This window comes from Cydia pomonella, chromosome 17 (genome assembly GCF_033807575.1).
Source record: "Cydia pomonella isolate Wapato2018A chromosome 17, ilCydPomo1, whole genome shotgun sequence".
Classification (NCBI taxonomy): domain Eukaryota; kingdom Metazoa; phylum Arthropoda; class Insecta; order Lepidoptera; family Tortricidae; genus Cydia; species Cydia pomonella.
In genome coordinates, this window is record NC_084719.1 from 10,525,254 (window position 1) to 10,539,455 (window position 14,202).

General features: G+C 35.8%; 1 protein-coding gene across 1 annotated transcript; it reads left to right on the forward strand.

The window, feature by feature from the left end:
• The first annotated feature begins 72 nt into the window (after positions 1 to 72).
• Positions 73 to 11,048, forward strand: LOC133526947 (lysosomal alpha-glucosidase-like). Its single transcript, XM_061863806.1, has 7 exons — positions 73 to 232; positions 1,620 to 1,735; positions 1,832 to 2,777; positions 3,283 to 3,490; positions 4,270 to 4,596; positions 5,915 to 6,688; positions 9,842 to 11,048. The coding sequence occupies exons 2-7, from the start codon at positions 1,639 to 1,641 to the stop codon at positions 10,229 to 10,231; spliced, it is 2,742 nt and encodes a 913-aa protein (XP_061719790.1). The 5' UTR covers positions 73 to 232; positions 1,620 to 1,638; the 3' UTR covers positions 10,232 to 11,048.
• The last annotated feature ends 3,154 nt before the right edge of the window (positions 11,049 to 14,202 follow it).

Sequence of the window (14,202 nt, forward strand, 5' to 3'; positions counted from 1 at the left end):
TGTTTGAATAAAGTATAATATAAGAAAATCAGAAAAACTGATTAGTGACATAGGAAAAATAATCAGTCAGTTTGTAATTTCTCGTCATAATAGCTGTTGAATAGCAGTTGAAATTGATTTTAATAATGTTATTTGTGTGTTTTAATATGTTGTGAAAGCGGTTTTAGCGTTTGGGCTTATTGTAAATTTAATTATTAATTTGTTAAGTGACCAAAATCACAAATTGCATTTTGTAAGTACAATTTTGTTGTTACATACTTGCATTGGTATTTAATTGGATAGGTATTATTTGTTTCCAGAAATTAAGTGCGTTTTGCAGAAAGTTGAATTGATTTTTCCACTCCTATAATATATACATATAAAAAGGAAGTGACTTTAATCAAAATATCCGATATCATTATTGCTATTATTAAAATCAAGCTGCGGTCAAAGTTATTAAACTTGAAGTCAAAAAATTACATACAATTATTATATGTTAAAGAGAAAGAAGCATTATTTGTTGAACAATTTCTTAACTAGATTCTATTTTTATTACATAGACATAAATTATTGTAATGGAGTAGATAGTTATAACGTTGATGATAGTGGTTGTATGGGAATACTACCTACTAGTAACAGTATTAGTTTAGCGGTAAGTCCTGCGGTTTCTAACTTTCTAAGCTGTAAGTCAGTGGATCGGAACTGGGTCGGAATAGAAACTGCCAGGCCAATTCAGATGTACACTGACATCAGAATGATATTTGAATTATGTTATTTAGTTATGGCGCGTCTCGCCCGTGCCAATACATGTGCGGACAAGTAAGAGCGAAATTGACCATAACTGTATGACATCAGTTGGAAGTCATTCTGTCCGTGCGAATTGGTTGGAATTGAGTCTAGAATGTATTAATATTTTTCATATTGAGTACAAGTAGACTACAGTTTGCTCATTTAAAATATAATATTTATCTCAAATTAAAGCTCGCATCCCCACCAACCTACCATAAAAATATCACACAATGCGATATTTTATCTCTGAAAATATGTATGCGATTATGAGACAAGCGTTGTTTGTTCATTTGTCATCTGGATATGTAATCTGTAGCACCAAACGTTTTCTGTAAACACATTTGAAACCTCTTTATCTTATTAGAACGTGGTTTAGGGTGATATTCCACCTGTATAATTTCTGGGTCTAATGTGTATTGCGTTTCACTCTCTCATTAAGTTTGTATCATCTATAGTTTTACGAGTATCAAAGAGTATTCGTAGTATGATTATGAAACCTCTTGTATTTTTAATGCCCAATTTATTTGAGGGTCAAATTTTCCTTTACGAAAATGTACGAAAGATAAATTGCGTAAGAAACTGGTGTATGAAAGAGCCAGTTCCATATTTTAGAACCACGTAAAATTATTCAGTTATTAACATGTTAAGCTTCAAAGTTTTAAAAAATGTAATTGACTCTTTCATGAAGCATGGATCAACCGTTTGTTTTTTGCGTAGAATATGTATGGCGTAGTACTTTGTGGATAAAATAGACTATAGTTCTTATGAAAGATCAAGAACCACTGAAATTATCAATTCCATTTCTTAAAGCATTTTATAGTTATACTTTACTACAGCAAATTTTATTTAAGGTCCGGATAAATATGAACAATGATTCCTTACGTAAACAAAGATGATGAAGCCAATAATGAGAAGGATATAGAAGAAGTTGACATTAATAATCTTTATAAAGATGAGAAAAAAACACGTATGTATTTAATTTGCTACGCTACTTTTAACTTTATACATATACTTAGAGTACTTGCTAAACTCGTTTACTATTACACTATCTTTATTATTTCAGACTATGACTGGTATGATAAAATTCTTCTTAACAGACCACTGAAAGTGGTAGTTGTGACCTTGTTGCTGGCAATTGTAGCACCAGTACTGATCTACCAGTTGCTGTTCTTCTCGAGTATAGAACATGCTCCAAACGACGGATTCTCACCCGGGTCTTGCGTTGTCTCAAGAGCTTCTCGATTACCATGCGGCTTGGGTAATGTAACTCAGGACAAGTGCCACTCACTATGCTGCTACGATTTAAATAGCCATGTATGCTTCCACCGATATCCTTCAAGATTCTCCTATATAATCGACCACAATATATGGAAAGAATGGTCAGAAGAAGTGATCCTGCGCCCTAGAGTTAGAAACGTACCGTTTTCCTCTCAAAATAGCATACCTAAGCTCAGGTTATCAATCGACGAAGTATCACCTTCACATCTGACTTTATTATTTTATAATGCAGAAAAAATGTCTTATGAGGGTAATAGAATTGAGCACAAGAACTATACTCACCATGTGGATTCACCTGAAATGACCGTCACTGTGGAGGGGTCTCAAGGTCTGATATTTAGCACCCTAAGGGGCCCTTTGATAGCTTCAAACGATATATGGGAAATAGCTTTCAAGTTAACCAACGAAACAATGTACGGTCTCGGAGAATTACCCTTGACAGCGGGCACAGTTAAGGTCCTTTACCGACACAAAGGTGACTTCAGTACTATTCCTTTAATATTTGCTAAAGTGAATGACTCATATCACGGGCTCTTGATCGATTCCGTCGCCCCGACGGAAGTGTTTGTGCTGGGAGATAATCAGATTGTGTTACGTAGCATCACGAATGAGGGATTAAAATTGCATGTGTTTATCGGACCAAAACCTAGTGACGTAATGAGTGACGCAATGATGATTATGGGGACTAATGAACAATTAGAGTATTGGATGCTGGGTGCACATATTTGCAGGTATTACTTTAAATATTTACTGAAAAATTGGCAATGATTTTTCCAGAATTTATATTGATGCAATACACACATATGCACACATGTCATATTAACATGACTTAAAAATGTTTTATTTATTAGACGGAATTAACTAATTTAAGGCGGAATTTTAGAGTTCCTTGTGGTTTGACGGTTGGACTAAGTGAGATTTTTCATTTCCTCGTACTTCGATAATCGAACTAAGTGGAATATTAGAATTCCTCTTTTTTTGATGGTCAAACTAAGTGGATTGTAAATGTCCTTATAGTCAGAGTGGTCGGACTGCGACGAATCAAAATTGTTTGTCGTCCGACATGTTGGACAAAACGGTCGGATCACGCGGCCGGAGGGCTTGTATTTACAGTTAGTAAAACTATTAGCTTAGCACCCTTAGCTAAGCTAATAGTTTTGCTGACTGTGTCTACTCTATCAATGTCCTATTCCTTTATTATGTCTTGTAATTAAAAAATTGAAAAAATATTTCCAGTGAATCTCCAAAGACTGCAGAAGATGCTTTAACGGACTTGAAAGAATTTATGAGCTCAGCAGCTAGCGCAAGTCTTCCATTCGACAGTCACTGCGGTTCGGCGCCCATAGTGTTTAACTCAAACTGTGAAGATGATCAGCTCATTGAAGAGGCAGCTGCTGTCATAAAGGCAGCTGGAAAACGATATGTGCCACAAGTTTCTCCTTACGTAAGTACACAATTTAGGGTACAGTCAGCTGCAGAGAAGAGTATGAGGGACCATTCCTACATACAAACTTCTATGAAGGGGTGGTAGTGGTACCTTATACTTTTCTCTGCAGCTGACTGACCAATTTAATTAACATTGGCAAACAATAATAGTCTACCTATTTATTTAAATTATAGAACAAACCACTGGAAGTTAATTTTTACATAATTCATAACTGTAAATTAAAATAAAATAAGATATTGAAATATTTCCACCAAAAATAGATAACTTGATTGGACATTGGTTTCCTTAAAAAAATACCTTCATGTTTTGGATGTTTGGCTTATGATTTTATTTAAAAATGTAACAATAAATATTAAAAACATGTTAAACGTATATTTCTTCGATTACTTTTTGAATTACGTGCAACCAAAAGAGTTGAAGGATCTGTCAAAGGGACCATTATTCAAAGCGAGAGGTATGATCATCCGTTCGGAAGTTATACACAGACACAAGAGCCAACAAGAGCAAGAGAGGTTGCCAGAGCTCAACGAGGGTGCGGAGTGTCAGGGTCGGCAACGCGCATGTAACTCCTCTGGAGACTGCTTATCATCAGGCGGGCCGTATGCTTGTTTGCCACCGACGTAGTATAAAAAAAAGTGTTAAATGTATATAATACTGGAATAAAAAATACCACTTGACTAATATCATACTTAAAGCAAGTTTGAATTGGACTCCATACCACGTAGGTATATATGTACTAGCTACATGTATTTATATTTATTTTCCTCTCATTACAGATTCGATACCACGAAGTAAATGAAACATCAGATGAAATTGAAATGCAAAGAACAGATAATGGAACATGTATAGATATAATATCAGAGCACAAGCAATACATCCTCCACAGCGCATTTCAAGCAAATTATACTTCAGATGTGTACGTGGGTCTAGTTGGCGAAGACACCGTTGTTTATCCAATGTTTGAGAACGCTTCTGTTGAATTCATGAAAAGATTGTGGGCATACGAAGTCGAACTAGATGGTATTATCCTAGAAAACAATTGGCCGTTAGACGAGTCTCTGAAGAACAACGAAACTGCCTTGTACTTGCCATACTTTAGTAAGGTAATATTTTGTTGTAGGTGTCTTTAATAAAAGGTGTCTGTAAGGTAATATTAGTTCGTTTTGTGTGTATTCCCATAGAGAAATAAGTAACATAGAGTGCTCACTCCATTCATCAGTTTTGGTACCGAAATGCTTATTCTTTTCGTAGCGGAATTATCGGTACCGCCACTTGACACTAAATCTCTCAAGTCTCAAGTGTCGCGACTGGCGAAAATTGTATTGCTCGACAATTTGACAAGCAGAAGGTGTTGAAAATAGAGTTTAACCGGAACTCTCCTCTCCGGAACTAATATTATAACCGAATCAGTTGAAAATTGTTGAGAATTAGACTTTTCGTTCGTCGCAACATTTATTGTCAAGTAGGCAGTACTGATAATTCCGCTACTCGATGCTAAATGTCGACTACGAAAATAGTAAGCGTTTTGGTGTGAAGAGAGCACTCTATGTTACTTATTTCTCTATGGTATACCTAAGCACTGGACTTATTTACATGCATGATTTTTATAAATTTTTTACATACTTCCATTGTTATGATTGCGGAAGAAAACTGTTTACAATAAATAGTATGCTAAAAATGTGTGAGTTCAAAAATAAATAATGAATGAATAAGCGTAAATGATGTTCCAGCCAATTCCAACGTACACTGACATAATAAGAATGATATTTGAATAATATTATTTAGTTATAGATTGTATCATTCACGACGCGCGTAGACTTAGATTTGACAAATCTGCGCGTCATCGTGGATGACACGAACTATATCGTGTATTTCGCTCGTGTCTTGTCCATACATGTATTGGTAACGATAACTAAATAACGTGATTTAATCCCTTCAAGTGGCATACGACATTTTTGAGTTGTTGGAACTTCGATTTTATTTTAATTAATCAAATTTCAAATTTAATTGATGCAATTGTCCGGGAGCCGGTTCCTGCCACCTGGGTTAATATCATTATGATGTCAGTGTACGTTCTAATTGGGTTGTTTATTTCGCTAGGAAAGCCACGTTGGATGTTATTATTTTTTAATAAAAAAATTCATAATTTCGTTTACTGCTGTAGGTTCTTTTTGTGAAAGACGTTGAATTTATTTCTTAGCCTTTTTTTAATTCTACTTATTAGAAGTCTGTAGAATTTATTATTTTCCGCATAAGTATTAAGTTTCCTGACTAAAACTTTAAGCCCGCATGAGTTTTTAATCTAATATGATGCGAAATAGCGGGTAAAATGGAAGAATTATATTTTTTTTTGTCAAGGAATTGAAGTATTAGTAGGCATGTCAAAAACCATTATAAATACATAATATTTTACATTTTCAGAACTTAGAACAAGTATTTGAAAATACTCCAAAATGGAATGCAGTATATTATAATGACACCACTAAGTACTTCTATAAACATAATAAATACGGAACCCATGCCGTATCCGCTTTCAAAAACATGTTCGTTACTGAGGTCCCAATGTGGTCGACCAGCAGTTGGATGGATGACAATGTGAATATAAACAGGCAAAATATCCACGCGTCTTGGACAAACCTGAGGAAGGAACTGGTGGAAGCGGCTTTAGGAGGGATTTCCGGCCATTGGTTATGGTCTTCACCCGTTTGCGGCGACACGGACACCTTCGACCCTGAAACCCAGACTAGTTTGTGTGTCAAGTGGTACATGGCTGCAACATACATGCCTCTTATAAAAATCCACTCATCATCCGTCCCTACTCATCCGTTAGCTTTCACGGGGACTAATAAGAACTTAATGCTTGGAGCCTTAAAGAAACGCTTATCTTTGCTGCCGTATTTCTTCACGACGATGCAATCAGGACCGCTTTTGAGGCCTATGTTCTACCAGTTCCCATCTTCTGAGCATTTAAAAGACTTGAATACTCAGTACAGTGTTGGTGACGACTTGGTGATTGTTCCGAATCTGTTACCGAGCCAAACACATGTGCATTTTTGGATACCGCCGGGTGTGTGGTATGAACTGTGGGGAGGTTTACAGATAAACGGAAAAGAGGGGGATGTGGTTTCAATGACTACAACGGAGGCGGACTTCTTAACTCTTATTCGCGGTGGAGCAGTCCTTATAATGCAAAAGGTAGATATTCAAAATTATATCTTTATCATTAATACACATGATGCTGATTTCCCGGAAAACCCGTACATTATTAATATTCCCAAAACTGTACAAACTATTCGCAAACTATGTTTTCGGTTTTAATTAAACAAAAAATCTAAAAGTATACTGTGGACAGATATGGGTCGGGAAGGCACACAAGTACAATAACTAATACTTTATAATTCACCAATATATGGCTGAATTAATTATTTAATAATTAATTCAGCATTAAGGTACATAAATATTAAAATAATTATCAACATAGTATTTACTTAACTTTCAATATTCCTGTGGCGACGATTAACTCAGTACTGCAGCTCAAAGCAGAATGACAATGAGAATGATCAAAATGAAATGGGTCGGGCCCTTTTATATCCACTGCTAACCAGCCACTCACAACTGGTTAATCATGCCATTTGTCGTTCGAGAAGTGACGTCACAAACGTATCTTCTCATGAACCTTTAACTAATAATGCAGAATAAAATGATCACAACATCTTTTCAATAAACTCCGTTATACATAATTACTAATAAGTAATATTAATACATAATATAATCACTTTACGAATCTTATTAGTAGGTTAACTACCGTCTCAAAGTTACCACTATCCATGTTTCTCTAATCAACCGTGGTTTCGTATCGTACCCACATAAATCACAAATTGTGTAAACTCCGCGCGATATTGAGTTAAGTGTTTAAATGATGAATATTTATCAACATTGGACGTCAGAGAAACAGGTCAGTTTCATACATAATACAATTTATAAATAATAATCTAACACATGCATATACACCAACATTGTGCCTTGCAAACATCATTAAGACAAATTACAAAGGAACAAATTATTCTCCCTAGGCATATATTGTTTGTTCAATATCAAGCTTATAATTATTCAAAAGGAACCCGGGCATTGGCTGCACGCGCTTCCATCGCGAAACCTTGGCTCCACTCTAGAGCCACCAGCCGTACGCGTCCAGCCTGTGGCCGCTCTAGGACGGCATGGCCAAGTACACTGCCAAATGAGCGCAGGCCGACTATAAAGACACGCCACATTAAATTAAACGACCAGCCCGCGTAGCCAACGTGCATATCGTTCACGCTTCGTGGCAAACGAAACGCAACTGTCACAGTTGCACTAATATGGAAGAGTGATAGAGATGACTACGCTACGCTACGGAGCGTTAACGATTGTAACGTTGGCTACGCGGCCTGATCCGCCGCGCCCTTTGCACCGCCTCCCTACCTACCACTTTGGATACGTCAAACCTCTCTGCCACCGATGGCAAGAGACCTGATGGCTGCATTCTTGTGCCTTGGAGCCTTTGCCGCCCTTTAGCGTGGGACGCTACCTGTGTCGATACGCTAGCCCCGTCCCACGTTGAAGGATCGGCCCGGAAGCCCATTGCCGGACTGCCGCGGACCAGGCCCAGGCCAGGCTAAAGCGCCGCAAATATGCGTTCCTAACGGACCAACACGAAAGAAACACTGGGCCCATGGTCGACTGATACAAAACAATTCATATAGGGAGTGTCGGTCAGACTAATAGATGTCTCGGGCAACCACAGGGCGGGCTCCTTCTTTGCCTAAATATTAAGCCTGGCAGTCCAAAGGGGCAACGCTGCCAGCATCCTAGGAAGCATTCCAGATGCGGGTAGCTTTGGGGAGGTATTTTGTATTTAGTTTTTATGTCTACATGTTATATAAAAATATGTCCTTAGTTATATGTAAAAATTCTTATAAATAAATAATAATCAACAAAAAAATTTTAATAATTTAATATGACAAAATCGAAAAGTCTATAAAGTAATAAACATTTCCAGGAAGAGTTTGTAATGGTGTAGAATTTTCATGACTTGGCAAATTTCCATAAATGCTACGAGTATAGTAATGTCTCTAAAACTATATAAGCTGGCAGAGGCCTTCAACTGGGCGTGTAACTCTGATGTAGTTAGTAGAAATGTAATACATATATAATACTGGTGGTTTTCCATGTATGAATTATATATAAAATATGCTCATTCAAAAGCTGTTATTAAAAGTTAAGCCTAATATACGTGTTTAATTGCAATTTAAAGAAAATTACATATCATTATTTATTAGTAGTATAGCTTTTGGGATCTCTAAAGTGCTCCATTTAAGCGGCCGCTCTAGTTCAAAGCAAGTTTTAGCTTCTGACATTAATTTCCACCCTTCATTATCAATCCTCTTTACTCGCCGTTGGGAGTTGACTGTTACCAAGAGAAATTAGGGCGGCGGCATCACGCTAAAATACCTATAGCCGATTGATCTTATCTAATTGATCGAATGTATCTTTGAGACAAGTTAAGTGCTATTTATTTCGCTTTTAAAAGCATAAATATAAAATATAAACACCTAAACGCAACGAATTAAACGGACCTATCCAATAGGTATACACAATACCTTGATGTGCGGCCATGTAAAGTACGTACATAGATATTTATGACACTTTGTCCATGTCCATATTTTAATACCTTGACTGTACAACATTTCCCTTACAATAGTTATTACCGTCACGAAAACAAACAAATGCAACTGCTAAGGGATTTTTCATAATTCTCAGTAGTCAATTTAATGAAGGTGTCATTGAAGTCTTTTATACCTGGTTCACATCTATTCCAGTAGCATTCCAGTCCAGTGATCAAATCCAGCACTGAAATGTTACCGGAATAATGTGAACTGGAACTGGAATATACTCATCCTAGTAAACATTCCAGTGCAGTGACTGGATTGACGGTCTGCTTTTTAATTTCAGCTCGCCAAACTCAGCGTGACTGAAATAGTGTAGACAGCCAATCCAGGGCTGGATTGAACGTTAAATAGTGAACACGTATTGTTTTTGTAGTAACAGTCTCCATAAATTCATTGGATGATAAAAATGATTGGAACGATTCGATCCAGTCCAGTACTGATTTCGGTCACTAGAATGGATAGACCGGGCATTAGTTGACGTTTTTACTCGCTCCTAAATCGTCTTTTCCGCGCATACCGTATACCTTTGTTTAGTTATTTGTGGCCTTATAATAGCCCATAGAAAATTTCCTAAATGTTTGTATCGAACAAAAATGCCTATAAGTTAAATATACATAGTAATATCTTTTATATTTTCTAGGAGGTCATGACCTCAGCTGAGGAAACCCGTTTGCGCGCAGAGTTCTCTCTCACCATCGCCCTCGACTGTGAAAGCAATCACACGACAGCAGAAACTTCTACAAGTGTGGATTCAAATTGCTTAGCTACCGGTTCGCTGTATATCACAAGGGAGATGTCTCTTGTATTTCAAACAAATGAACGACATTTATATATTAAAGCCATCGGTGAAGACTTTGAAGTAATGTGCGGAGAGAATGCCAAAGTGGCACATGTGATTAAAGATATTAGCGTATACGGTCTGGATGATGAATATAATAATTATGATAACCACAGGCAAGCTTCAGTAAATATTGATTTGTGTGATCTTAAAGATGCCACGAATGATAAAATTCTGTATACCTACGTTTGAAATTGTGTGGTGAGTGCGTTAATAAATTTGTATATTAAACTCCATAATTAGTTTTATTGTAGTTTGTGCTTTTATTATATATTTTAGTATCTTCGGATAAGACATATTGTGTTTACATTAACACTTTTTACATAGTTAATAAGTAATTTCTTGGAAATTAATAATCAAAACCAGACAGTATTTTTAGCATTATAATTTTAAGTAGCTAGGTAGTTAATTTATTTCACTGTGCCTTTGTTTAATTAACTTCTATTTAGGTAGTTTCTCTTGCAGTGCAGTTTTCAACTCCACACTAAGAAGTTACGCCACAGTTACGCATACTTTGAATTTATTATATTAATGGTGTATACCTAAATAGATGACCTAAATTTAAGCAATATAATGGGTGACTCACTCTAGAACTGCCTGGGTCAACTTTGATTTCTATGACGGCTGAACGTGATGCTTTCTAAGTATGGAAAATCGAAGTGGCGGTCGGTCTGGACCTGGACCATTCTAGTGTCGGTGAATCTTAATTAATGTACGTATTTCAGCAAAAGGAAGCTTGGAGCTTACTGGTACTGGTTACTAGTAGATTTAAGTATTGTAAAATAGTATTAACGACAAATTAGCGCCGTTAGGGAGCAACAGGGTGATAATGAAAAGGGTTAGCTCCTATTAAAGTCCTTTCAAAAGCTGTCGTCGCTATATCACTAATGATCGTTACCAACGTGCAGTTTTCATAGCAAAGAAAGGTTGGTAAAAAATAGTCAAGTATTATTAATATTATCATAATACACATTAATCGAAATTATGTTAAATAAATAACTAAAATTTATTGAATGTGTTTTGGTGTTAGTTGTTGACGTCAATTATAAAAAAAAAACATTTTAAGTAACTAAATTACCTTTCCACGTTGACGGAAGTTACTGAAAGTTAATTTAGGGATACTCTATCATTAGTAAAATAAAAGGATACATTTACATAATCATCATCTTTGTACACTTGACGCATCGATTAATAATTGTTAAACAAAGGTCGACGAAGCAATATTTGACCTTCAGAAATACGTTGAAATCTTTTGAAAGCAAATAAATACATTCGCTGTGCACGTGGTCTGAGAAGCAAGCAAGCATTAAGTATTTTTTTTATTTTGAATGTATTGGATTGTACAATATTTTAAGTAAAAGCAAAATTAAAGCTTAATGTCCACAGAAAAAAGGGCCTAAGTGGTGTTACGAGTAAGCAGATTTTTTGCCAATTTGCCTTCGGTACAAGTGAGAAACATAGGTATAAACTACAGAACGAATGTTTATGGCATTATATTTATACTTAGCTTAAATAATAAATATGAGGAAATACATTTAAAAGTGGAAAAATTACTGTCTTGGGTGAGATTTGAACTCACGGCATCTGGATCGATACTCCAGCACTCTGCCATCTGAGCCACCAAGACCTCATCCATAGGCAGCAGAGGCCGTGAGTTCAAGTCTCACACAAGACAGTTATTTTTCCACTTATAAATTTATTTTTCCCCAGCTCCGGCAGCAATGTTTTCGGCTTGGATGTCGTGGCAGAAAGTTACGGTACGGCTCGTGGCACAGCGGCGTAGCGTATGTGTTTGCCGCCCGGGGCCGATCAGAAATTTGCCGCCCCAATTTATGATCAACATCACTTAGTCAGGTCATAAGTTCTGTCACAAAGATTTTTACTGATAAAAAAAAATAGATACAGTTTTGCATTAAGTATTAATTTTTTTATACTACGTCGGTGGCAAACAAGCATATGGCCCGCCTGATGGTAAGCAGTCTCCGTAGCCTATGTACGCCTGCAACTCTAGAGGAGTTACATGCGCGTTGACGACCCTGACACTCCGCACCCTCACTGAGCTCTGGCAACCTTACTCACCGGCAGGAACACAACACTATGAGTAGGGTCTAGTCTTATTTGGTTGCGGTTTTCTGTAAGGTGGAGGTACTTCCCCAGTTGGGCTCTGCTCTAGATCTGGAATGTCATCCGCTGTTCTGTGCCCTACCACACAGAGCGAGATGACATTCACAATGCCCATACCTCTCTTTTGGACGTAGTTTAAGGACGGATCCGGGTTCAAACATATGTAATATTCGAAAAAGAAGTTATATTTTATTTTATTTCGCGTGTATTCGCATCTAACGACAATCCCAAAGTAAACAAGTAGTAAATAAAGATGAGCTTTACATTAAAAAAAAAATGCATTTTTATCAGTATAAAATAAGCTTTCAAATCATGTCCAACTTTTTTTATTAAAAGCTTTCTATAACATTTTATTTGTAAAACTTGTGACCTCACTAAGTAGTTAATAGACAAGACAAAGTTAGTTGGAAAAGGTAAAATACAAAAAATATCTTCAAAAACTAAAACTCGACTACTGAAAATTTGGCTCTTCAACTTATGAAAAAAGAAAAAAAAAACATCTGAAATAATCACACAGAAAATAGCGTATATTTAATTCTTTTGCATAAAGAAATACAATGTAACATAATTTATTGAATTACGTTCATACAGTGTATACAATTACACTGTATGAACGAGAAACCCGTCAGATTTTAACCACGTATTCCTGTCTTAAGGAGCAAAAAAAATTATTTGTATTTTGATCAAATTCGGCAAAAAAAAGTGTGTGTATGTGTATTCTGCACACGACACGTTATTTATTTTTACATGTTGGCAAAAAAAAAACTTTACACCGAATAAATAGTAGTTTTTTTTTTTTATTTGCACAAAAATTTTGCGAGTTTCCTTTAAAACTTTAATGTGTCTTAGTAAGGCCACATAGTGCTGGCGTTGTCGCAGCCATAAAGGCGTTTTTCACTGAGTTATTACAAAAACGAATTTTCACAAGAATTGTCATTATCTTTAACAAGACCGATTTTAGAAAACTTTTTCTGACATTTTAGTTTCTAAACATGCGACAAGACCGATTTTAGAAAACTTTGTACTTATGACATTTTAGTTTCTAAACATGCGGTCAAGAATACACTTTTAACATCGGTCGGATTCCCATTGTGTATATTCAATATTCACAGAAATATTCAAAGGATAGCCGTGGTCGTTTGCTACGGTCATAAGCTTTAAGAGGAAAGTATAAAGCACATGATCGTCCATACAAAAAGATAAAACGTTTTTCCACTTCTAAATATTTTCCATCCTCCAGGATTTTGTAGTATGTTATTGAGACAATGAAAAAACTAAATTAATAGTTTTCCTTTTTTTCAAAATTTGATAACAATAAATAAATAATTCTTTAAAAAAAAAACGAAACCTATAATAAATTATGCTGAAGCGATGGACATCAAAATCAAAGTGATTTGTTAAGATTTAGTTAGTGGAAAACGTTTTCTCCCGAAATGTAATTTCATAGAAAAAAATACCGATATTCTTCCCTCTTCAGGTAAAGGTTCAGATGAGAATGTTTTCTTATTACATACGTTTTAGAGCGCGATTTTCAGTAGTCTGCCTTACATTGAATTATTAATTATCCTGTAGTTGACTCTGTTCACCCAGCTCAAATCACCTGGGTCAATTAAGTAAACTAAAAATACACTTTATTCACCTTTACGTCATTGTCAAATTTGTGACATATTTTTCGTTTACTTTGTTCACCCAGGTGCATTAGGTAAACTATTAGTTTACTTAATGTACTTGTGACCAACTGCAGGTGAACTAAGTTTTTTTAAAGTTTATTTGATGTATTTATGACCGAATGCAGAAGAATTAAGCCGACTTAAATTTAATGTTCACGATGAATTGCCGATGCACCAAGTATATTTTTTCTTCGATTTAGTTTTCCTAACAGGGTCAAGTATTATGTTAGTTCCTAAATATAGTAAGTTTACCTGAAATAAATATATTCAAGACAGGAAAGGACTCTGACTTCGCAGTAGAAAACTAATTTGTTTTGTTCTACTACTGAGTTCCGAATAAAATAATCCGTTAAATCCTATTACAATGTA

Excerpts from the sequence above, each read along its gene's own strand:
- LOC133526947 (XM_061863806.1), top strand. The coding sequence starts at position 1,639 with ATGATTCCTTACGTAAACAAAGATGATGAAGCCAATAATGAGAAGGAT. Across the intron at positions 3,491-4,269 it reads TGCCACAAGTTTCTCCTTAC|ATTCGATACCACGAAGTAAA; the intron begins GTAAGTACACAA and ends CTCTCATTACAG. Across the intron at positions 4,597-5,914 it reads ACTTGCCATACTTTAGTAAG|AACTTAGAACAAGTATTTGA; the intron begins GTAATATTTTGT and ends TTACATTTTCAG.